The sequence below is a fragment of the Mustela nivalis genome (genome assembly GCF_964662115.1).
Source record: "Mustela nivalis genome assembly, contig: HAP1_SCAFFOLD_2576, whole genome shotgun sequence".
In the NCBI taxonomy this organism is placed as follows: Eukaryota; Metazoa; Chordata; class Mammalia; order Carnivora; family Mustelidae; genus Mustela; species Mustela nivalis.
The window spans coordinates 22,401-48,622 of record NW_028134089.1 but is presented as its reverse complement, the minus strand read 5'-3'; the positions used below and the strand labels follow the sequence as shown (position 1 = coordinate 48,622).

The 26,222-nt window shown below is 37.1% G+C and overlaps 1 protein-coding gene across 7 annotated transcripts in view; it reads right to left on the bottom strand.

The window, feature by feature from the left end:
* CCDC152 (coiled-coil domain containing 152) overlaps positions 1 to 25,206 on the bottom strand; it is a 32,152-nt gene extending 6,946 nt beyond the window's left edge. The window contains exons 1-6 of one of the 7 annotated variants that reach the window (XM_082751159.1): positions 24,688 to 24,897; positions 24,177 to 24,454; positions 22,574 to 22,667; positions 20,711 to 20,816; positions 14,785 to 14,853; positions 2,795 to 2,859 (exon numbers count right to left, since the gene is read on the bottom strand). In XM_082751159.1, coding sequence (XP_082607285.1) covers positions 2,795 to 2,859; positions 14,785 to 14,853; positions 20,711 to 20,816; positions 22,574 to 22,667; positions 24,177 to 24,307 — 465 coding nt within the window. In that variant the 5' untranslated portion in view covers positions 24,308 to 24,454; positions 24,688 to 24,897. The other 6 variants (XM_082751158.1, XM_082751161.1, XM_082751160.1 and 3 more) reach the window with 6 other exon arrangements.
* Positions 25,207 to 26,222: the final 1,016 nt, after the last annotated feature.

Genomic DNA, 26,222 nt, shown 5'->3' with positions numbered 1-26,222 from the left:
TAGATGCTCAAAACATTTTGCTAATTGTTAATGAATAAATGCCATGATAACATTAAAATATGTCCATTAAAGCTATACTTTAGAGACAATATTTGGTTCTATTTGATAGCTGGCAAGCTTAATGTAATGTAAGAATCCTTTGAATGTGGTCTATTTCTGAAAATTATATACACATCCTTAATTCCCAGAAGAAGGTTAGGTACTACCCACAGTAAGGGTTAGTTTTATGAGGAGGAGACTAGAGAACGATGAATTTGGGACTGGAGAAGTTCTCACCAGGTGCCCGAGATTGGTTTCCTCGGTTGCTAAAGCATGGAAGTGATTATTGTGCTAAGGTGCTGAGGGGCAGTCAGAGATGTGTTGGAGAGAAAGTCACCCAAGATAAAATTTACAATTTTTCCAGAGGGACATTTCTACATAAAGAAACCACTCTTGAGCCCAAGATGTAGGCAGGAAAAGGGAAAGCAGCAAGAATAAAAGTGAAATAGATGCTGAGAAAGGTACGTCAATGAAGGCACGAGGTTCAAGAAAAGCTTCTTCTCAACTAAACATCTTAACAGAAGGGACTTAGTTTTACTCATCACTGTAACTCCAACTCCCAGTGTATATCTCTGGGTAATATTTGTTGAATGGATAAGAGTGTCAACAAGAATTACTTAAGTCAAAATTTCCTAGTCTAGACCCAGGAAGTGGGCTTTTGATGATCCATTAACTTTCTGAAATTGTATGAAAGTTAGACACAGGTATGTATGCATGCATACCATTGAGCATTTTTCTCCCTATGTTCACAGCTTTCAACAGATATTCAGCGGTACTGAGGTTAGATGTCCGTAATTAAACATGGAGGTACGTATGCCAAGATTATAGAAGTTCAAGGGGAGATAATGTTTGTGCTACTGCTTGTGCTACTTAACCTGCCTGGCAACTTATAGGACTAGCCAAACCTATCTAACCATTGACAGTGATTAAAGCTTGGCAGGTGAATATAGGGGTGACTCTCATAAAACTGCCACCTTTCACATGCATGCATCTAGATTTCTAGATGGGCAACCAGAGTTGGCCTTCATAAACTACTCCTGACTCAGCACTTGCTGTTCTGAGGAACCACAAGAGACAAGTCTATGTATGTTTCCATTCCCCATTGATTTTGCCGTGGGAAGATGCTAACACTGAAGTGGAAAGCGTCCGTTAATCTGGAAAGAGAATTTTCACTTCAGCCTCCAGGCAAAAAGGCTAGTTTAATAGGTGGGTTTGGGCCTGGCTATACCTCACTAGGTTCTTCTCCCCAGCTTTAACCTGCGTCAGCTCTGAGGAATCTAATTCTTTTCTCTTTCTAAGGGGACCAAGTCCCAAGAAGTTATTCTTGGTTGCCTTTTCATTCACCTTCTGGGAACTTCAAATTACAAGGGGAAACCCCCATGTTGTGTTTTTGTTTTTATAAAATCTAAGGATCCTCTGTATGCAAATTACAAAACCTCTTCCAGTCTCATAAATAAGGTCATTCGGTACCGCCTGAGTATTTTTCTAGAGACTGGTTCTCCATATGTTTTGGATGTGCCTGGATATTTTGTGCTAGAGACTTCTCATTGGACTGAGGTCATCCTTAGTTTGCTTTGAACAGCTGCTAATTAAGAACTTCTGAATCTTGGATTATGGTATTTTCTCTTTAATTTTATTTTCTCTTTAATTTCCACCCCTTTGAAAACTCCTAAAGTATCCTAGGTAAAGCAATATTCTGTGGCCTGACATTTTAGAAGAGAAAGAAGGCAGTGATTTCTCCCCCTTCTCTCTGCCCCAATTATACCCTAACTTTTATATATATAGTTGAGCTTTAGAAGCAAATATGGAAAGAATAGGAAAGAGGAAAAGAAAGGGATAAAGGAAAAGAAAAATAAAGGGTGGGATATATTCCAGAGATATTTAAATTATCTCAAGTGAGGGACCAGATTGGATTTGGAAATGATCCTTCAAGTTGAAGTTCTAAGCTTGATAAAGATCCAGTTTGAGTTTTGGAAACCTTAGGTCTGCCAGAGTTTGACATATTGGCTCTTGGGAGATAAGACAAAAATGATAATAAGCCTCCGAAAGGGCAGTGGGAACTGACATTTACGGAGCACTTTTTATGTTCTAGGTACTGTGTTATCTGTTTTATAATTGCTGTCATATGCTGTTCTTATGGGAAAAAAAGAAAAAGTAGCAGAGGGTATGGTAGCCTTTGGGAGAGAAATAATTGGTGATCCAAATAAAATCCTCCTTTCATTTGGATGATGCAATAAAAGTACAACAGATTACTCAAACCAAAATGATTAAAGATTCATTTATTTTATAATAAAAATATTTTAAAGTGTTAATAGAGTACACTCTAGGGGTGTCTTTCTGGCTCAGTCAGTGCAGTGTGTGACCCTTGATCTTAGGGTTGTGGGTTCGAGCCCGTGTTGGGTGTAGAGATCACTTAAAAATAAAACCTTTGAAAAAATAGAGTATACTCTAGAGTAAAAATTCTGTTAACATAATTAAAAATATGTAAATATGTAACACAACAGTTACATTGCTTTTGGTGGAAATAAAAAATGCAAGTGATATATTAGTGTATTATAGTCTCAAAGAGACTTGAGTCCTTCAAATTATTTAAAGATTTGTATATGTTAAAAACTCTGGCACACATATACACATATTTATTTCCTTTCCAAATTTTGACTGTCCTCATTAATGAGAACAACCCCCCTTTTTCTCTAATTCAAGAAGACAAATGCTGTACAGCAATTTGACTGAATATAAAAGTATATAAACTCACCTGTTCATGAGATTTAAAATTTTCTTTCATAAAATCAGCACTTCTTTTTAGTTGTTCATTTTCACCTGTGTAAAAATCACCAGACGGCATCCTAGTACATAGTACTTTTTAACTAATATGGGAAAACATTTAACATTTCAAGTTTCCATTCATGTATGCATATAGTGCATTCATATAGCCTCTACTATACAGGGCGGGGCGGTCTGTGCATAGCACTGGGAATGTTAAAACAAACAAAATTATAGCTCTTCAAAGAAGAGCGTAATTGTAAAACAGATGTGGAAGTAGTTACAAAATGCTATGATAATTGCTCTGTAATGGCAGTGTGTCTGAAATACCATGAGAGCCCGTGGAAGAAAAGCATCAATCAGCTGGAGGTCAGGAAAGGATTTACAGAACAGGAACCACTGGCAATGAGACTTAAATGAGAAGGGTTACTCTATGCTGAAGGGAGGCATTTCACATGCAGAAAACTGCAGAGACCTTGGATTTGAGTGAGTATAGCATGTTTGGGAAAATTACAATTCAAGTAGAGTACTGTTGGAGTGTAGACTGTGAGGAGGACATACTAATTAGGGTGAAGCCATATCCTAACAGAAGGTGGACATATTCTGTATGAATGACTTTAAATTTTATTTTATAGGTTATGGAGTCAAAGGATTTTTAACAGTAAAGTGAAATGATTAGTTATAGGTTAAAAAAATTATCTGGCAGTGTAAAGGATGAATGGGAGAGTTTTGACCCTAGAGAAATGGGTATTAGTAAAAATAGATCAAGTAAGAAATAACAAGATCCTAAATTAGGTCAGTGGCAGTAGGACACAAAAGGAAAATGAAGATGATTTAGATAGTAAGGTGGTAAGATTACGAGAGACTTAGTGACTGCCTGAATAGCAGAGGCAAAAAAAAGGGGGGGGGGGTACTTTGCTTTGTAGGTTGGGTAATTTGTTTAGGTAACTGAAAAATGTTCATCAGTTTGGGAAAAATTAAAGGAGGAAGACTTTTTAGGAGTGAAATGATGAGTGCAGATCTTTACCACGTTGAATCTGATTGCTTGAGATATTCAGGGAATATTTCTGGTAGGTTGAGAAATATTCAGAAGTGGCCAAAGCAAAGTATCCTGTAAAGGAGACTGAAAAGCGTCCAGAGATGCAGGAGAGTGATGATAAAAAAAAGAAAGGTTAGAGGGGTCATAATCAATGGCAATAAATGCAATAAAAAGATCAAATGAAAGCACTTAGAATCTGAAAACTTTGGGAAATGCCCAACTGTTGTCAGTTGAAGACCACGTGCAGATGAAAACTACATGAAGATGAGGAAATGGATAGTGAGTACAGACCATTCTTTTGAGGTTTGATTGTAAAAGGAAAGAGTGAGGGCAATAGGAAGGAATAAATCCAACGACAGGGAAACATTGTTTTCTTGTTTGTTTAAGAGATGGGAGAAAGCTGAGTTGTTTAAATGCTGAGGGGGATGGACAGCAGAAAGAGAAATGAAAAACAGAGAAGAGGGGACAATTGAAGATACAATACCCCAGAAGAGAGACAAGAGTTAAGCCCAAGTGGAAGAGTTAACTTTGGATGGGAAGAAGGATTGTCTTTCTTTCTTTCCTTCTTTCTTTCTTTCTTTGTTTTTTTAAGTGAAGAAGGAAGATAGTAAGGATATGTCCAGGTATGTATATATTTGGGAAGGGTGTGGCGGGAAGAAGAGGTAGTAGATGATAAGAATGAGGTAGTTTACAGGGTACTTGAGGGGCTCAGTCATTAAGCAGCTGCCTTTAGCTCAGGTCATGATCTTGGAATCCCTGGATGGCTCAGGAATCATCTGGGCTCCCTGCTCAGTACGGAGTCTGCTTCTCCTGCTGTTCCTCCGCCAGTTCGTGTTCTCTCTCTCTCTCAAATAAATAAAAATCTATAAAAAAGGATGAGGTAGTTTATGTCTGACAGCTTTCATTTTTTTTTTCTGTGAAATAGAAAGTAAAATAAGTTGAAAGAGAAACAGATCTAAAGTTGGGGGTTTGAAGAGTGAAAAGTCTGAAAAGCCAGGTAAATGAAGGGTATAATTGAAACAGATTTATAATTAATATGGGTCTGTAATGTATGATTGGATTGATCCATATTTGAGGATTAGTCTAATTGGTATTAAAGAATGGGTAAGGGAAATAAAACCACTCCCAAAAGAGATGATAAGTGATATTCTAAGCTAGATATCTATGCTAAAAAGGAAGGAGAGTTTTATCCTACAGCAACATTATTGAGAATATAGTTATATTTACTTAATGTCTATTCATGTAAAACTTAAATTAAAAAATGAAATGTATTAAACTATGGTTTTGCATCTTTAATTTGCCCTATTGTTTCCAACCTACCATAGTGGACATCTTTTTATATATAACCAAAAGCCCTCTCATGACACAGGATGATGGAGCAGAGCCTGACAGTTTCCTATACTCATTCTTGTTAACTTCTAGGTGTTTTAAGGAAAAGCAGATATACTTAGACCAGGAAAAATCCCATTCTGATATAGTGTGTGTGAGTAAGTGTTCAAAACAGAGCCAGGATCTGCACCTAAGCCAGACATAAATGGTGCTAAAAGCTAAAATTAGGCCAGGAGTAGGCATGGCACCAAGACTAATTCAAAACCATTGTGAAATAGAGACCAGAGCTTGAGTTCAGTAATTAACTAGGACCAATGACAAGGCTGAATCAGACACTAGACCTGGGTAACAATAATTCCAGTTCTGTATTATTTAGAATCAGTTTGTTGATACCCACAAATAACTTGCCAGAATTTTGATTGGGATCACACTGAATTAATAGATCAAGTTGGGAAAAACTGACATCTTGACAATATTGAGTCTTCCTATCCGTGAACATGGACTATTTCTCCATTTACTTAGTTCCTTTTTATTTACTTCAGAGTTTTATAGTTTTCCTTATATAGATCTTGTGCATATTTTGTTATATGTATACCTAAATATTTCATTTTGGGGCTGTCAATGTGAATAGTATTGTGGTTTTAATTTCAAATTCACTTATTCACTGCTGGTATATAAGAAAGCAATTGACTTTTATATATGAACCTTGTATATTGCAACCTTGCCATAACTGGTTATTAGTTCCAGGTTTTTCTTTCCTTTTTTCTTATCTTTTGGATTTTCTACATAGATGATACTGTAATCTATGAACAAAGACCGTTTTATTTCTTCCTTCCCAATCTGTATACCTTTATTTCCTTTTCTTGTCTTATTGCATTAACTAGAATTTCTAGTTTAATGTTTAAGGAGTGGTGAGATAGGCTCTTTGCCTTATTCCTGATCTTAGTAGGAAGCCTCAAATTTCTCAGCACTAAGTATGGTGTTAGCTGTAGACTTCTATAGATGTTTTAATCAAGTTGAGTACATTCCCTCTATTCCTAGTTTACAGAGTTTATTTATTTATTTTTAAAGCATGAATGGGTGTTGGATTTTGTCAAATAGTTTTTCTTTTTTTTTTTTTTTTAAGATTTTATTTATTTGACAGACAGAGATCACAAGCAGGCAGAGAGGCAGGCAGAGAGAGAGGAGGAAGCAGGCTCCCTGCTGAGCAGAGAGCCCGATGCAGGGCTCGATCCCAGGACCCCAGGATCATGACCTGAGCCAAAGGCAGAGGCTTTAACCCACTGAGCCACCCAGGTGCCCCTCAAATAGTTTTTCTGCATCTATTAATATGATCGTATTTTCAGTCTGTTGGTGTTCTGGATTAAATTAATGGATTTTTTGATGTTAAACCAGTCTTGCATACTTGAGATGAATTCTACTTTGTTGTAGTAATAAGCCTACTGAACCATTCTTCATTTCTGTTATAGTGTTTCTAGTCTCTAGCATTCCTTTTTGTTTCTTTCTTAGGATTTCCATCTCTCTTACTGGTACTGCCAGTATTTTCTTGCATGCTACTTGGTCCATTACAATCCTCAGCATATTAATTATAGTTGTTTTAAAATTCTAGTTTGTTTATTTATTCTTTTATTATTATGTTCAGTTAGCCAGCATATAGTACATCATTACTATATGTAGTTTTTTTAAATTTTTTTTTTTTTTTTGGATGCAATCAGCAAGAGGTTCTTTATTGTTACGCAGGCGCCTGCGGGTGGTCAGCGCGCGCCTGCGGGTGGTCAGCAGCTCCTGCTAGCTGAGCACCTTAAATTTATTTTTTATTTATTTTCAGTATAACAGTATTCATTACTTTTGCACCACACCCAGTGTTCCATGCAATCCGTGCCCTCTATAATACCCACCACTTGGTACTCTGAGCTCCCACCCCCCATATGTAGTTTTTGATGTAGTGTTCAACTGTTCATTAGTTGCATCATCCCACTCCAATTGGACTGTCAAACCATGGGGACACAGTAGTCTTGTAACGTGATAGTGGTGAAATGCGTCTTGTTAGTAGAATGTATGTATTTTAGAATTAGGAAAACTGGAGATTTTAGAGGATTTTGATCTCTATAACAAAGGAGTTTTACTTTCTGTTATTCAGTTTTATATGATTTTCAAGTTTAAGGTTTTTAAAATTTGTTTCTGTTTTGTTTTGTTTTGTCACAATAATTAAGGGCTGGATGCTGCCTAAAAAACGTTGTGCTAACTAGGCAACTAATACCTATGTATCTATTGGAAATGTTGAATTATCTATTACTGAAAGATGAAAGAAAAGGGTATTTGATGTTTTCTAATTTATAAAGGTATACTTGCTTCTCTTAGTAAGTGAAGTATCTGTAAAGGGAAGCTAATCATCTCTACACACCTTCCCTGACCATTTACTTCACCGAAGTTATCAATATTAGCAGCCTTATCTGTATTTTTTCAAAACTTTTCTCTTAGCTAATGTAAGTATTTATAAACATATCATACATTTGTACTGGTTTTGTTTTTTATCAATATAAAATTGTATTATATATATTACTTTGCAAAAAAATATTTCCTAAAAATGGACATTCCTTCAAGTCTGCAATTTTTTCTATGCATATATCTACATACATTTTTATGATTTTATATAAATAGGATCTATCATATATGCTGAGTTTCTTTTAGGACACTCTTCCCTTCTCTTTCTTTCATTTTCTTTCTGCCTTCTTCTTCTCTCTCTTTTTTTTTCCTCCTTCTTTCTCCCACTTCCACAGCCCTGGTGTAATTGTGTTTCCTTATCAGTTTTTCCCCTTGCACTTAACCTCTGGTCATACATATGCATACATATACACATTTCCATATATATTTTTAAAGATTTTATTTGATAGAGATGCAGTGAGAGAGGGAAAACAAGCAGGGAGAATTGGAGAGGGAGAAGCAGGCTTCCCGCCAAGCAGGCAGCCTTATGGGGGGCTTGATCCCAGGACTCTGGGATTACCACCGGTGCTAAAGGCAGATGCTTAATGACTGGGCCACCCATGCATCCCAATTTCCATAGTTTTATTCATATATTTTACCCATTTAAAAATTCTATTTATCCCTGCTAGTCAATTTGTAGAACACGTTGTATATTGTAGATATAAATTACATAGGACAACAAAAGGAAAAATAAAATAAGATGAAAACAGAGAAGGAGGCAAACCATAAGAGACTCTCAACTGAAGGAAACTGAGGGTTGCTGGAGGGGAGGTGATTGGGGGGATGGGGTAACTGGGTGATGGGCATTAAGGAGGGTACAGGATGTGATGAGTATTAAGTTGGTTATATGCAACCAATGAATCACTAAATTCTACCCCTGAAACTAATAATACAGTTTATGTTATCTAAATTGAATTTAAATAAAAAAATTTTAAAACTGCATTGGTATTTGAAAACATACTGTTTTTTTTTAATACTTTTCTTTTTAAAGATTTTATTTATTTATTTGAGAGAGAGACAGTGAAAGAGAGCATAAGTGAGGAGAAGGTCAGAGAGAGAAGCAGACTCCCCGTGGAGCTGAAGCCCGATGAGGGACTCGATCTCGGGACTCCGGGATCATGACTTGAGCTGAAGGCAGTCGTTCAACCAACTGAGCCACCCAGGCATCCCAGAAAACATACTGTTTTTCAAATACCAATGCAGTTTTTAAAATTTTTTATTTGAAAACATATTGTTTTTAATATTTGGAAACATTTTTATTTGAAACTTATTGTTTTTCAAATAAATTACTTTCTTTTTACTTTTCTGTGACAAAATAACATGTAAAGTTTTCTTATTATTATTATTTTATTGTATAAAATAATCCCCAAGCTCATTTGACAGAAGAAACAAATAAGAAAACTGAAAAATAAGAATGTGGAAGAGAGGGAGTTTTGTTACCAGGTAACGACATGCTCTGAAACTGCTGTAATGAAATCAATATGGTATTGGCATGGAAATTGAAACCTACATCCCCAGAAAGAATAGAGAACTAGATTGTAGAAATAGGTCCAAATATTTGTTAATGTAAAATATGACACAAGAAATATTTCAGTTTGTTGGAAAAAGAATGGCATTTTAACATATGGTGCTAGCACAACTAGCTTTCATCTGGAAGGAAAGGTTGGATTCTTTCCTACCACATTAAAAATAAATTCCAGATGGATAAAGCTGCAGTGTAAAAAAGAACAATAAAAATGTAAAAGAAAATTCAGGATATAACTTTCGCTGTATGCAGAATGCAACCTAGAGCTGTGGGGTGTCTTCTTAGTCAATCTGGAAACCTCAGATACTACATGAAGAAGGAAGAAGGAAGAAGGAACAAGGAAGAACTTTTTCTTCCAGATGAAAGCTAGTTGTGCTAGCACCATGTTAAAATGCCATTCTTTTTCCAACAAATTGAAATATTTGTGTCATATTTTACATTAACAAATATTTGGGCCTATTTCTAGAATCTAGTTCTCTATTCTTTCTGGGGATGTAGGTTTCAATTTCCATGCCAATACCATATTGATTTCATTACAGCAGTTTCAGAGCATGTCGCTACCTGGTAACAAAACTCCCCCTCTTCCACATTCTTCTTACTTTTCAGTTTTCTTATTTGTTTCTTCTGTCAAATGAGCTTGAAAATTTTATACAATCTCCCCCATCGCCAGTTTAGAATTTTAATTAAAATGGAATTAAATGTATATATTAACTTGAGGAAAACTGACATTTTAACAAGAAATCTTCCCTCTGCCAGCAAAACTGATTAACCCATCTAAATGTTAAACTATTGCATATTATCTGACTTAGGCACATTTATAATTATGCTAAATAGAACCACAGAACTTATCTGTGAACTAAAGCCATCTACTGAAGAAATAGCTAACTTCCTTAATATCATATTACACTTCAGTTGGCTCTATGTAGCCTTTCATTTGTAGTACAAACAACATAGATTATTGTTGGCACTCTTGTGTTTTCATCACCCTACCAGAGTCTAGGTTAGATTTTCAAATACGGATTCCCACTCTGGCTACCTCCTTGAGGTGTAAGGCTCTTGCTGCTCTGGCTGGAGTATCTATAAATTCAAATAGCATTTTGAATCATTGTAGAGTCCGCCTGGTCCTGATATTCTCTGGCCTAGGCAAAATTCATTTTATTCTCTTGGACTCTAAATCTTGTGATACATCTTTCTAAAATTAGTTATTCTCCCTTGGTATTGAACCGGGAGGTCCATAAGTGTACATTGTCTTTGTATTCATTATATGATTACAGTGAGTTGGCTTTTTTAAATGTCATTGATGATTGAATTGCTTAGCTTTGTAATAATTTCATTCCATAATGAGCTAGATAGTTGTACATTAAAGTTCCTTACATGGTTGCCTGAATTAAGGCTGTGTTGATTTAAACTGGAACTCTCCTCCAGCAGCATTAACTCATTTCCTGGAAAAGTTTTTGTCTTTTAATTAACTGAGTGTTTTTATTTTATCATTTTTTAAACAGGAAATTAATAGTTATATAACTGCCCAAGTTGCTCTTTGTCTTACTTTGTTTCGCCTTGGTTTCTAGATTTAGTATTAACTTTTGTGCTATACTGAAGCAACTACCCTTTCAGTTAGGCTACTGATCAAAGTATTTACCTAACTCTCTTCTTATTCATCATCAGCAGGGCTTGCATTATCCGTGTACAATCTGTGCAGCTGCATGGGACCCTGCCCTCAGAAGGGAGCTATCCTTGCTTTAACATCCTGCCTTCAATGTCTAGACTTTCTTAACAATTGGGTCTTTGAACTTAATAATCTGGTCTCTGAACTTACATTTTTAAGTAAGTTCCAGTGGGACAATGGAGCATGTGTGCAAGCAGAGAAGGTAAGGGCATTGTCCACAGCCACTGCTCCTTGCCACTACATTCATATGCTGTATTTGCAATGCCCCAGGAGCACAGAATTCTGGTGGACTTAGGATGCCTGGGAGCTCAGCAAAACTCAAAGGTAAAGTACAAGGTAAACATGTTCCATCTACAACTAAGTGAGCAAGGGCCCTCATTTTCTTTTGACCTAGAACTTGCTTCAAATGCAGAAAGAAAGCAATAGCATTCTAAGAAACATGAATGACCAAGCAGCTCTATCATATCCTTGGTTAATTCTGTTATTTCCCTCTATTATACTTAAAAGGATGACATGAAAGGAAAGAGAAAGATAGGAAAATTCATAGTTCCGTTTCCTTTTAGTTTTTTGTTCATTGGGAAGTGAAGGAGGGGAGTATTGGTACAATGTGCAGGGACCAAGAAGTAAAATGAATAATAAATGATTTAGGTAGTTTTGTGCAGCATTTTCACTGTTGTGGTAAGAATGAAACAGATGTGCATGTGCATATACAAGCTATGAAGTATTAGTTGTGTGCTTTTGTGAATTAATTATGTATCTTTGAATTTAAAACTGGCATGTACAATATAAAGATGAATGGTAATATTAATGCTCCTAGTTAAACATTTTTATTTATTTATTTTTTGCCTAGAGCAACATTAACAGAAAGTACAAAACCCTGGCAAGTTGAGAGAGACCACAGAAGAAAAAAAGCTCTATATTTTAGAACCTTATTTATTTATTTTTGAAGATTTTATTTATTTGACAGACAGCGATCACAAGTAGGCAGAGAGGCAGGCAGAGAGAGAGAGAAGGAAGCAGGCTCACTGCGGAGCAGAGAGCTTATATTTTAGAACCTGTAATGTTACTTTTCCCCTAACTTTTGCACATTGGGCTTCACATTTTCACTTTTGCGTGGGGCCCTGCAAATTATGTAATTGGTCTTGTTTATGGGTTTTGTGCTTAGGTTTCTTTTAATGTGCCTTTAGCAAATCTCTTTTGGAAGGATGCAATTTTTAAATAATGGAGGTTCTGAAGTATATACTCACAGCAGATCATTTCCCCACATAGAATGTACTTATATAAATGTAGCATTTTTCCAAGGATATAATAGAAACTAATATGTTAAATTGTGTGTTGAAAGAAGTATTTCTGTATTTTTCAAACTACTTTTAATTCGAGCAATACTTTTTTCTTTAGGAGAAAACTAATCTTTGATTAGCTTACTTTCTCAGATTTTTCTTTCATAGAATAGCACTCAATCATGTGCTATTATCCTTTTAAAACATTCTGATCAGTGATCAATTTTGATTAATCATTTTGCTTACTATGATTGATTGTTATGTATAGTACAGCTTTACTGTACAAAATCAATGTCTTTCTGAAAACCTACATTGATAGAGTATGGGCCTAAATACATTCAAGTTATTCAGGTTTAGTTCAGACAAGGAAAAAAAAAGCAATATTAAATTGCAAGAAATTATCTAGAGATAATTGGCAAAAGTAAGCTTGAATTCCACTGATTTTAGCGAAGCTCTAGATTTGCAGCTGATTTCTTGTGTTTCTTTTCTCTACAACACCCTGCCCATGTGTTTGAATTGTTTTTTGTTTTAAGAATTTTATTTATTTATTTGACAGAGAAAGACACAGCGAGAGAAGGAACACAAGCAGGGCGAGTGGGAGAGGGAGAAATAGGCTTCCTGCTGAGCAAGGAGCCTGATGCCAGGCTCCATCCCAGGACCCTGGGATCATGACCTAAGCCAAAGGCAGATACTTAAACAACTGAGCCACCCAGGTACCCCCATGTGTTTGAATTCTTAAATTTCTGAATTCTCTTCTAATGAACAAAAATCTCTGAATCTTGTTTTCTTTGCCCTGGTAGTAACTAACCATAAGCTAGATGGCAGAATGACACTATCTTTCATACAATGAATTACTGAGGTTTTCCTAAACTAGCATATAATATAATATACAGTAATATAATATAGGAAAAATCCCTATCATTTGATATATTGTGATGAATCATACTCTAAGGACACATGTCCATGCTTTAAACTCCAAACACACATTACTTCTAAGAGAGGGTATTATACCTGTGAAAAGATTGTATCCTTGACCATTGATCAATATTTGATATCTTTTTTACAAAAATAATTGTAATTCAGTAATGAATATATTAAACATTAACTTTCTGGGGCTTCAAAGTAACTTTACTTTCTGGTAGATGTTTTATTTGAACAAAATCCTGGAAAAAGTTAAATACCATTTGAATCCGGGACGCCTGGTGGCTCAGTTGGTTAAGCAGCTGCCTTCAGCTCCGGTCATGATCCCAGCGTCCTGGGATGGAGTCCCACATCGGGCTCCTTGCTCAGCAGGGAGCCTGCTTCTCCCTCTGCCTCTGCCTGCCATTCTGTCTGCCTGTGCTCGCTCTCTCTCCCTCTCTCTCTCTCTGACAAATAAATAAAATCTTTAAAAAAAAATACCATTTGAATCCTAGAATAAGAGGACTGTAAGCATTATGAACATTCACAACTTCTAAAATGCAGTGAGGTGTATTTATTTAGTCACAGAGAAGGGAAAAGTTGTTTTGAATCTCAGCATTGAGATGGGAAAATTAAAGCCCAAACTAGGTGTGGGGTGGGATTCAAATGCTGAAAAAAGTGAGCAGATTGCTAGAGCCAAAAAGTGAAAATCTGTGGGACCTCAGGGGATCAGAAGTCTGAGGGACTCAGCCAAAAGAACAGGCACTGGAGATGGTGTTGTTCCCTATCTGTTACCTTCCCTGATCTCCACAACAGCTTTTAGTGGTGTATCGATAGGAAAATGAATCCTTTCTGTACTGCAGATGCTGCTTTGACAGTGTAAATGTGAAGTCTTTTAGTACAATTTTTATATTTGTTCCATCAACCCTTGAGGAAATATTTTAAGGTAAAACAATGGTGGGGGGAGTAAGAACTAATAGTAATTCTTAAGGATAAGTCTCAATTAGAACATTCAAAAAACAATAAGGAATAACATGCCAAAGCAAATAAATGATGTGTAAGATTATTATGTTTCACCTCCATATGTAAAGTACTTTATGATAAAAAAGATGACTAAAATGAAAAATTCTTGTTTGAAGTGAATTTTATATTGGGAGGGACTCTGAAGGCAGTTTCATCTAATCACCAATATAGTAGAAGAAAATCCCATAAACACTGCACTGTAGTTAAATCAGAACAGGACAAAACACTTGTTTGCTTTGCACATTTCGTCAATGAACAAGCACATTGGGTTAGCATGACTAGCAAAAATAAGGTAAGTGGAGATGTTGGCTTCATTTACACAAACATAGCCTCATTTATGATGAAAATTAAGTAGGAAACTATCATGCAGTTTGAGTAGTATATTCATCATGTAACTACTAGTAAGAATATACCCTTCAAAACTGAACACAAGGTCTTTAAAGACCAAGAGTACCAAGAATAAATATATTCCTAAACTTTTGAAAATAATAGAATTATTATGACCAATTATAAAACATCCCCCTTGATGTCCCTGTCAGAATCAGACTGAATTGTCCTGCTCCTAGTATTTATTTCCTAATAATTTAGGAAAGTATGATTTGCTGGTGAGTCTTGTCATTAGCTGATGAATCTAACAAGACCAGATTAGAAGAAACTTATGGTCAGTGATGTAAAAACTCTATTTTTAAAGCTACTCAAATATAACGTATTTTTAGAGATTTTTTTTCTAACTTACCTCTCAAATCATGTTGAGATTTAATGGTCTGTTGTAGCCCTTTTATCATATTATGAAGAGTAGCACATTCTAAAATATGAAAGACATATTTGAAAATTGTTTTTATTTTAAAACTACTGTCACAAAGTTGAAAGGCTTAAAATACTTAATTGACAATTATGAGATCTTAAGGCAACTAGCAATCTCAAGGTAGATAATTTAAAGATAATTTAATAAGTACTTTTTAATCACCCTTTAAGTCAAGTACATCCTGGGATTTGGTTAGGAGTTTTCTACCTACAATAAATTCAGCATAGGAGGGATCCCCCACTCCATATGCTTTAAAAATATTTGCCCTAGAAGGAAGGTACACTTGGATATGTCTGGGGCCTTCACTGAAAGCTTTTACACCCTGTCATGTGAATATAAGTTTTCAATATACTCTTGGTTATAACTAGCAATAGATAAGCCTTTAGTGGGTAGCAAAAGAGCTGGAAACTTCTCTAAGTCAAGCAGTCCACTTGGCTGTAAGCCCCAGGATATCAGGGACTATTTTCCGTTCTGTTCACATTTCTTCCTAGTATTCAGAGTAGCTGTGGTCCATAGCAGACACTCCATAAATATTTGCTGAGTGATTGATAGACAGGCAATACTCTAGTAAACTGAAGCAAGAAAAGGTTGGTAAAGCTCTGGTCTGAAAATAACATATTATATTGCTATTTTAAGTGCTTTGCAAATATTGAATAAGTTAGCCCTCCTAACCCTGAAGGGTAGGTCCTAATATTTATTTCATTTTACTTCTGAGGAAACGGACATGCAGAAGTTTATTAAATTGCCCAAGGTCACACTTATAACTAGTTAATTAGTAGAGCTACAACTTGAACCCCAGCAGTCAGGCAGTAAAGACTCGAACTTAACTACCAAAGACGACCAGCCTAGGAGCACTCTAGAAGAGTGCTGAAAATATGAATTGGTTAGAGGCCCTGGAAAGAGGGCAGAAACAGAATCAGAGAAAGATTCTTTCTGACAGTGATTCCTACTGAATTTTTACTGAAGCTTCGGGAGCACAGGTTGCACTAGTTTAAGTTTACAATTATACTAGCTAAATACATAGTGATGAAAAGTTCACAAGAGTAAATTAATATCTTTAAAATCTTAAAACTTGTAAAGCTGAAGGACAATTTTCCTTTTTTTTTCCTTTTAAAGTAGGACAATTTCAACCGAATGTGCTTGGCTTAACAGCTAATAAATATTGAGTTTTATTCTCTTTCCCTCAGTTTTAGAGGCCAAAGATGGACATTCAGCCAGTATGCACTCATATGACATTCTGACTGACATTCTAGTTTTGTCTGTTTTGATAGTTAAAACAGACAATAAGCATCTGTTTTGATAGTTAAATATTAAATAATGTATTTGTATCTAATAATAAAAAGTTATCTAGTATAAAAATACCAATTATTGAATGTTTACTCTGCCAGGCATTACACTAAGTACATTACAAACATTATCCCAATTAGTTTTCAAAATGCTTCTGAGAGGTTGGTATTATTAGCCTGATTTTATAAAGATGGGGGCAGTCACCCATAAAAGTTCGGTCACTTGCCCGGGATTCCAGAGTAATTGGAAAGGATGGACTTGAACATAGGTTTTCCCCATTTCAAATCCTGCTGTTAATCTGCTTTTCACTACTTCCTTAGGAATTATAGGATATGCTGATGAAACCATGAAACTTGGAGTCTGAGGGACAAGAATAGAGTTTCCTCTTTTTCACTCTCTAGCTATGACACCCTGGACAATCTACTTAACCTGTTTGATCTTTACATTCTCTATCTGTAAAATAAAACTATGGATAATTCCCTTCCTCCCTCACATATAAGACTAGTCTTATATATATGATGGTTCTGACAACCAAATGAGAAAACGATACTTTCTGAATTTATTCACAAACATTCAACACTGTTATTGTTTTTATTTGTCTCCTCTGTCTCTCAGGAATTTGTATACACCTCCTTTCCTTTGCTCATTTCATTTTAGTTGATTGTGGCTTCTCTCACTAGACGATGAACTCTTTCAGGTAAAGATCATTTCTAATTAATTTTGATATTTCTGTCATCTAACATGGTGACTATTTCATAGGTGTTCAATAGTATTTTTATTTATTGACTGAAGGAAAGAACCACTACCGTGAGGGGAGAATGAAAAACTTCGCCTTTCATTGAGAGGTCTGCACCAAGTCTCTATGTACTTTTTTCAACTAATGAAAGTGTTTTGTAGAGTTAAAATCTTTATGTAGATAAAAGGTTCTACTACTGTGGTTTTTCACTCCTCCATGCATCCCCTCTACCATCCCTACCACCTACTCAAAGTTCCCACCATTCCCCCCCGCTTTCCCCCTCTCATTGGTATTCCCTAGTAACAGAATGATGGTTAATTCACATTTGACATAGCCTACTTCATATGTTGCTATGTTAGCTGCGACGATTAGAAAATTAAGGGGGTGCCTGGCTGGCTCAGTCAGTGAAGCATGTGACTCTTGGTCTCAGGGTTCTAAGTTGAGCCCCACCGTGAATGTAGTGATTACTTAGTATCTTAAAAAAAAATTAAGGAGGTATAGATTCTGCCATCATTTCTCTTTTTGCCTTCTAGAGGAAGTAATCCAGCAATTCATGAAATACGGTGGCTGAAGCTATCTCAGTACAGTTGACCCTTGAGTAACATGGGGCTTAGAGCAGCTGACTCTTGTGCAGTTGAAAATCTGAGTGCAACTTTTGACTCTTCAAAAACTTAACTACTGGGGCACCTGGCTGTCTCAGTTTTTAGAGCATGTGACTCTTGATCTCAGGGTTGTGAGTTCAAGCCCCACTTTGGATGTAGAGTTTACTTAAAAAAAAAAAAAAAAAAAAGTTTGGGGCACCTGGGTGGCTCAGTCAGTTGGGCATATATGCCTTCAGCTCAGGTAATGATCCCACAGTCCTAGGACCCGAGTCCCCCACTGGGCTTCTCGCTCTGCCTCTCCTTCTCTGTCTCTCGTGAATAAATACATAAAATCTTAAAAAAAAAAAATAAAGTTTGGAATCTTTACTAATAGCCAACTGTTGACTAAATCCTTACTGATAACACAAAATATGTGTTAATAGATTTTATGCTATGTATTATAGCCTATATTCTTACAATAAAGTAAGCTAGGGAAAAGAAAATTATCAGAAAAATCACAAGGAAAATACCTTTACAGTATTGCACCGTACTTATGAAAAAGCATGTGCTTATAAGTAGATTCATGTAGTTCAAACCTGTGTTTTTCAAAGGCCAACTATAATCAGCAAATTGGAAACAGAACCCTGGAACTGAAACTCTAGATTTTTTTAAATGTGTATTTTCAAAATATGAACACAAGGTGGCTCTCTTGACACTTTTTCCCCCAAAGGAAATTGGTTCAATAAAAACTGTTTATAAGGTAGAATACCATTCGTTATTTTAATTTTTTAAAAATATTTTATTTATTTATTTTACAGACAGGGATCACAAGTAGGCAGAGAGGCAGGCAGAGAGAAAGGGGGAAGCAGGCTCCCTGCTGAGCAGAGAGCCGGATGCGGGGCTCATCCCAGGACCCCGGGATCATGACCTGAGCTGAAGACAGAGACTTTAACCCACTGAGCCACCCAGGCGCCCCACCATTCATTATTTTAGAATAATGGCTTTTAACAAACATTTAACAAACATTTTTAACAAATTATTTTTTTGCAAATATTTACCCACATCATTTCTGTTGGATTTTATAATGAATACTGTCCTATTCTTAAAAATTAGCATTCAGGGGCGCCTGGTGGCTCAGTGGATTAGGCCTCTGCTTTCGGCTCGGGTCGTGATCTCAGGATCCTGGGATCAAGCCCCGAATGGGGCTCTCTGCTCAGCGGGCAGCCTGCTTCCTCTCTTTCTCTCTCTGCCTGCCTCTCTGCCTACTTGTGATCTCTCTCTCTCTGTCAAATAAATAAATAAAATCTTTTTTAAAAATTAGCATTCAGAATATTAAGCTAGTTCTTAATTATACTATTGTATAATTTAGTAAACACATGTTTATTTTGAGCTCAAATTTAGGCTTTGCCATTAACTAGCAATTTGAACATTACCTATTTCACAAAGCACTTGGAAATGTTGAATACAATTATGTATGAAAAGGTTTTTTTGGCACTTGGCTCTCAATACTAATTATCATCTTGAACTGGCAGAAATTCTTTATCTGGTATCAAATGCAGAAAATACAATATGATGGTCTCATTCTTTATTGTTGAAATCTAATCATATATGTAGTTTTTTCTCTCTAAGTGAACTAGTACACACTTGGCTCTGTAAGCTGTTATTCCCACTAGTTCTTTTACTTCTGTGTATTATCCAGTGTAAAGGCCATCAGATTGAGAATAAGTAGAACTGGATTTTTAAAAGGTATTTAATTATTTTTTTCAAATAATAAATACACATGAAACACAGTAATATAGTGAAAAATGATTCTCTCTCCAATCTCTGGCCCCAGGCTAATCAGTCTCCCTTCCCCCAAAGCAAGCACTGTTACCAGGGTGTTGCTGCTTACCTTTCTAGAGATACACAGTTGTGTAAGGCAGAGGATGTTTTGTGTGTACAAAGATATTTTCATAAAAATGATAGCATGCTGTGGTGAACATTGTTATTTTCATTTACTGTATCTTGGAGATTATTCTATATCATATGGAGCTACTTTATTCTTATCAGCTGCTTAGTATTTCAAATAAATGTGCCATAATTTATTTAATCAGATGACTGTCACATTTGGAGAGGCCTTCTCTGCACTAAAAAACAAATACAAAAGCCCCACAAAACCCCATATTCTCTTCTATTTTTTTTTTCCCTGTGGTTTCATTTTTTCCCCCCACTTTTTTTAGTATGGTTTTCTACTAAATATATATCCTGAAAAATCAGGAAGGTATTATAGAGAATTGCCAAATATCCTATGCCCAGTTTCTCCTATAAACATCTGACATTAGTATGGTATGTTTTTTAATAATTAATGAACCAATGTTGATATACTAAGTAAAATATATGTTTTATTCAGGCTTTCTTAGTTTTTACCTTAGTTCTTTTTCTATTCCAGAATCCCATTCATGGTACCACAGGACATAAATTCATCATGTCTGTTTGGGTCCTCTTGGGTGTGATAGTTTTTCAGAGTTTTCTTGTTTTTGGTAACCTTTGCAGTTTTGAACTGCGCAACCAGATTAAATTGAGGGAATTCAGACACTCTTGACTTCTCCAGATGCCCTGAACTGGTTGCACAGGGAAGCCAAGCACTACCAGGCCTTAGGGCTGCCGGTGCAGCTAAAACTCGTTTATCTGTATGTAGTCCCAGACCACTGTGCCTCAAAGCAAGGTGACATTCTCAAAGAGCAGCACCTTGTCCTGCAGAGAACCCAGGCTCTCAGGCTCCTGGCAGGCCAGGAGGTGGGCAAAGAAGGAGATAGACCAAGAGCAGGGCCACGGCAGGGAGGGTAGCTGGCTGGAAGCTTAGAGGTACACGTGGCCTGGCTGTCCCAGAAGTAAAGGGAGAGCTTTGGACTAGAACAGCTCATTTTGGGCCCTAAAATTTTTGACCCATCTGAAGTTTCTTTTGGTGTAATTGTGAGGCAGGAATTCAACTGTTATTTTTATCCTTGGTTTTGAGCCTTGGATTTGCCATTTCTTAGTTTTGTGGCCTGAGATAGATTAACCTCTTTCATTCAGTGTTTCTCCATTACTGAGGTGGCTGGGGTAGTACCAATCCTATCCATCAGGGCTACAGTAAGGATAAAATGAAATGATAGCCCAGAAAGCTCTATGTGAATTTAAAATATTTTACAAATATATGGTACAATATTAATCACTGTTTTCCAAAAAATACTCTCATTAGAATTAGCCTTTCTTTAGGCAGCAAAGAACTAACCTTCTTTAATTGAGACCTCCTTTGTTTGCATTACTTTTAACAAATAGTTAGCTTTTTCCAACTGTATATCCAGTATATTATTCTTTCCACTGGTTTCTATCATTTTCTGTAGAAGAAATAACATATTATTACCAGAGCAATGCTGCTATTTTATTTTTATTTATTTATTTTTTTTACCTAATGACATGAAGACTAATGAAAATACAAACCATTTAATACCTAAAAGTCTAATAATTAAGTCTGGCATATATTTTATGCAAGTCAACTTCCTAATTTATTTTTAATTTTAAAAGTAACATGGGAAAAAATTAAAACAGACTAACAGTTATAAAGAGTTATGAAAATCAGTAGGACTTAACTTGAATCCCCTTATTTCCAATTATTTAATCCACAGTCCTCTGGTTAACAATTCCTTACATATATTTCCAAAATACTTTATGACTACAACTCTAGGAAAGGATCATATTATACTCTATTCTGCACCTGGGTGTTCCACTTCGAACAGTTATCTTGAAGATGATGTCATATAAGCACATAAAGGTCTACTTCATTCTTTTTAAGAGCTTCATTGAGTTTTGTTTATGAGTATACTGTAATTTGTTTATAGTAGCAAAAAAAAAGTGGAAACAACACAATGAATAAACATCTTTTTGGTATCTTTATGCATCATGAAATAGCTGCCATATACCCTTGGAACAGCTTCAAAAATCATCAATTCATTTTATCTATATCTCTACCCACTTTCCTATTCTCTCTGCTTCTCAGTTTATCTCAAAGCAACTCCCTGACATTAAGTTATTTCACCCATAAATCTCATCATCTACATGTATCTCTAAGAGATAAAATTCTTAATACAATCACAATACCACTCACATGAAATCGATATTTTTTATTTAAAATATTTAAGGATAGGATAGATATTTCTGAATAATCTCTAAAAACTTTGCATCAATTCCTTTGCCACCAACAATGCCTCTTATTTCTTTCTCTATTCTCTCTTATTTTGGAAAGAATCACTTGGTTAAGAAAATTCAAGTTTAGCATTTTAAAAAAGTTCCTAATGTTACCTCAAAATAACCATCATCATGATTATATATTTTATTATGGTCATACAACACTGTGCAGAGGAATAGAAGGAACAGAGAAGAATGATAAGAGAAAATAGAGGTAGATATTATTCCTCTTCCCACCTTTGCTTCACAAACTCACTCCTCAAATCTTTCACTTATCTACCTACATCTTATTTTTTTTTTTAAAGATTTCATTTATTTATTTGACAGATCAGACGGAGTAGGCAGAGAGGCAGGCAGAGAGAGAGAGGAGGAAGCAGACTCCCTGATGAGCAGGGAGCCCCATGCGGGGTCCAACCCAGGACCCTGAGATCATGACCTGAGCCAAAGGCAGAGGCCCAACCCACTGAGTCCCCAGGCATCCCTCAGATGGATCCATTTTTAGGCAAAAGAGAAGGAAAAAGGACCAGATAGGAAAAAGTTAAAAAAAAAAAAAGAATGAGTTAGTCATAATGGCAATACATTGAGGATTGAGTCTATTTCAATTCTTACTAAAACATTTCTGGGTTTATGGACATTTTGAACATTTAAGTATATATTTCCCCTTTTAACTGTAGCCAAAGAATATCAACTGCTTCCTTGTCCCAGGAACATTTTGATGTATTAGTATAAATGATTCAAAATCAAAATATATTTTAAATATGGATTTTAAAAATGAGAAAGAAGGGACTTAGCAGAATATATTTCCACTATCTTTTTTGGTACATTTTTCTTTTTTCCCCAACTCCTTCCATTGGCAAAATCTGTTTCACTTTTTCCTTTTACACTACAACTGTTTTATATCTTTACATACCTTTTCTATCTGTGAGAAGTCATCTATAAGTTTGTCAAGATTCACACTGCTAATCTTTTTCACACATTCTTCGCTGCTTTCACTCATGTCTAAACTAGTGAAGAGTAAATAAGATGAAAAATAGATGAAATAAACAAAAGCTAAAGCATTATAATAATGGTAATAACTCAAATACTGAAGTTTCTGTATTTCACCCATGGAACACCTACTTGAGCTCCACTGCACTCAGAAATTTTTTCTTATACTCATTATTAATAACAGTCAAATGCATTTAGTCTTCCCCACTCCTCTCCCCTTGACTTTCCCAGTCAAGTTTTCTCTAAGTAAATCTAAAACTAGTGCAATGTTATGTGTATGTGTAGAAGTTACTTGTTCCTATTACACAAAAAACTATGCCTCTGTTCAACTCATCTGGCCATCAATATGACAGGACTTAAAATCTGGTGTATTATTAAATCTGATGTGCGACTTTTAAATATAGGTATTCTTATTTTAAGACATTTAAAATATTTGTTAACTATCATGCCACAAATATTTTTCGCTGTATTTCCTGGTAATACCAAATTATGTATGCTCCTGTCCCCGAAATTCCTCTGGGTAGAACCAAACTGTTTAAGTGAAGAATGAGTTTTAATTCTATGGAACCAATCATAAGAAATTCGACAGAATTCCAGAGGTAAACTTATCCAGTCAGGATGAAGAAACGGACTTTTGCAAAACTGCCAACATTTACATGGGGGGGGGGTGTCTAGAAGAATTAGGATTAATACAGTCTAAAAGTATGGGACACTGGTCTTTAGGCTTTTCACAAGCAAACTGGAAGGAGAAATTACAAATTTGAAATGTAGTCGTTATAGATGGAGGAAAGAACATGTGCCAGTGCTTGGTGTGTGAAAGTGGCAGCGGCAGCTAGTCCAAAGTAAAAGGTAAGTAAATTCCTGGGCACCTGGGTGGCTCAGTGGGTTAAGCCGCTGCCTTCGGCTCAGGTCATGATCTCAGGGTCCCGCATTGGGCTCTCTGCTCAGCAGGGAGCCTGCTTCCCTCTCTCTCTCTGCCTGCCTCTCCATCTACTTGTGATTTCTCTCTGTCAAATAAATAAATAAAATCTTTAAAAAAAAAAAAAAGGTAAGTAAATTCCTAAAGTAATTCCTTACAGTAATTTTAGGGGTCATATTCTTCTTTAAAATGAGGTCCCTCAAAACAAGTGTTGCTCTAAAATTTGTTACATCGCAAAGAAATCCCATTTCCTTTCTCTTTTTGATATTATAGGTCATTAACAACTATTAGTGGTTTTTAAGTGAGAGAATTTTAGCTATATATTTTCAGTTTATTGAATTATTATCCTTCATCACATTTTCAAGTAAAACTACAAAATCCCTTCGGAAGCTACAACGTGGTCTTTAAAGCAGAGGAATAATTGTAATAGCACCCCATAATAAATCCAGCAAAAGTCTTTTTGGGGTAAAATTTAAAAATCACTATTTGATAAACTGTTATTCTTTAACAGAACTACAGGATAATTTGAAGCAATTAACGCAAAATTTTCCCTCCCAACTTTTTTTTCTTTTTGGTTCCTAACATTGTAAATAAAAAAGGTTTTTACTTCGGTTCTGTCTCAGATCCCAGCTCTTGAATTAAACTCATTTTAGTTTCAGCTTGATCATCTCCCAACTCCTCCGCTCTGATGAGACTCTTGGGAGTGTTTTTCTTTGTAAAACCATCGCCCATATTCATGCTTTTCCTCGTGGGGGTTTGTCACACGGGCTGAAAAGCCACCGGGTGCCTTTCGGGTGCATGTCGAGGGGTCTTCAGAGCCTCCCTCCCTCCCGCCCCCTCCAATTTCCTCGACCTCTCTCTGCAGTGGATGCGGCCTTCTTGCCCCTGAAACGAGGGGACAAGCTGGTGATCCCGGGCCTGTCTCTTTGGTGAGAAACAGAGACTGACTTGGGAGCTCCGCGGCCCGGCGTCGAACATCCCCTCCGGTGGGGGACAGCCCCACTTTCTGCCCCGCCCTCCACCCCACCCCCCTGCCGACTAGCGTGGGGCCTCCCGGTCCCCCTTCCCCCACGGGGCTCCGAGGGGCCTGTGCTCCGCCCCGAGGCCGGGCTCCGAACCTCCTCTTCTCCCCGCCCCGCTGCCCTCCAGGAATTCGTTCAGTCGCAGCCCCGGGGCGCCGCTCCCTCCACCCGCGTCCCGGCGGCCAGAGGAGCCCAGCTCGACTGCGGGCTGTGGACCTCCGGGCCGCGGGGAGTCGCTGGGTCAAAGCGCTGCCAGGGGCTGGGAGACTGTGAGGGGCTGAAGAAAAGAATTTCCAAGGGCAACGTGGGAATTTCGAACCCACCGACAAAAAGCCTGGAGCGTCCTGGCGTCGGCTCACAGGTCCCCCCGGCTTCCCACGCCGCCTCCGCCTCCTCCTCCTCCGCGTGCAGGTCCGCCCCGCACGGCGGTCCCCTCCCCGGAAGTCCGTTCCCGCAGCAACGGGCCCGCCCTCCTGCTGCCCCCACCTGCGCCTCCACCCGCGTTCCACCTCCTCCCCTCCCTTACCTCCTGGGCCCTTGTCCCCCTCAAGCATCTGGCGCGTGCCGCTAAGATGTTTCCTCTAGTTTCTAGGACAGGACTCGACACCCAGTGGCTGCCAGATCCATAATTATTTCGCCATCAAAGAATAAATCACATTGGCTCTAAGTTGATCAGTGAGTCAGCGCTGTTGAATCAATAAGTAATAAACGATATTTATTCGAGAAAACTTACGAAATAGGCTTATGAGGGACCAGAGGTTGTGCTAGGTGATGGAGATGCGGTCCAGGGTTGGCGATGGATCTGCTCTCCCACCTGCAAAGCTTTATCTTGGTAACTTAATGGTTAGGGGCATAGACTCTGTGTGGATTCCAGCCCCAAACTCTTGTTTATCAGCCGGGTGATCCTGGGCCAGTTTTTAAGTATACCTGCCTCCAATCCGTAAAATAGACATTAAATAATAATGCCTACCTCCTGGGGCTGTTGCAGCAATTAAAGGAAAGGATGCATTTTAAAAGAGCTTAATGCAGTTCTTGGCATAAACTAAGTATGCAAAATTAATTAGTATAATCTAAAAATTTTGGTCAAAAGCAGTTTGAAATGGTATCCACTGCCAACTTTGCCCCCTCCCCCCCTTTTTAAGATTTTATTTATTTATCTGACAGAGAGCGAGTGAGCACAGGCTAGGGGAGTGGCAGAGGGAAAAGCAGGCTCCCCACTGAGCGGGGACCCCAATGTGGGGGCTCCATCCCAGGATTGTGAGATCGTGACCTAAGCTGAAGGCAGATGCTTAACCAACTGGGCCACCCACTTTTTTTTTTTTTTTAGTAGGAAATGACAGATAGGTTTTCACTAAGTTCATTTTCTATGAAAGCCAAAATTTGGCAAGCAGATACATGTAGACTATAATAGAATAATCCATACTTCGTTATCTGAAAAGCATGGTGTATAGCATGGTGGCAAGAGAACTAGGTCAAAGGAGGAAATGGGAGATGGAGTCCTCTCTCTGTAGTTAGTAATCTGGGAAGGTTGATTCATTTTAGCAGTCGCCTTCTTCCCTTTAGTTTTAAAATAAGAGCAGTGGACTAAATAACAAAGCTAAAATTTTAGGATTTAAAACTGTTAATGATAA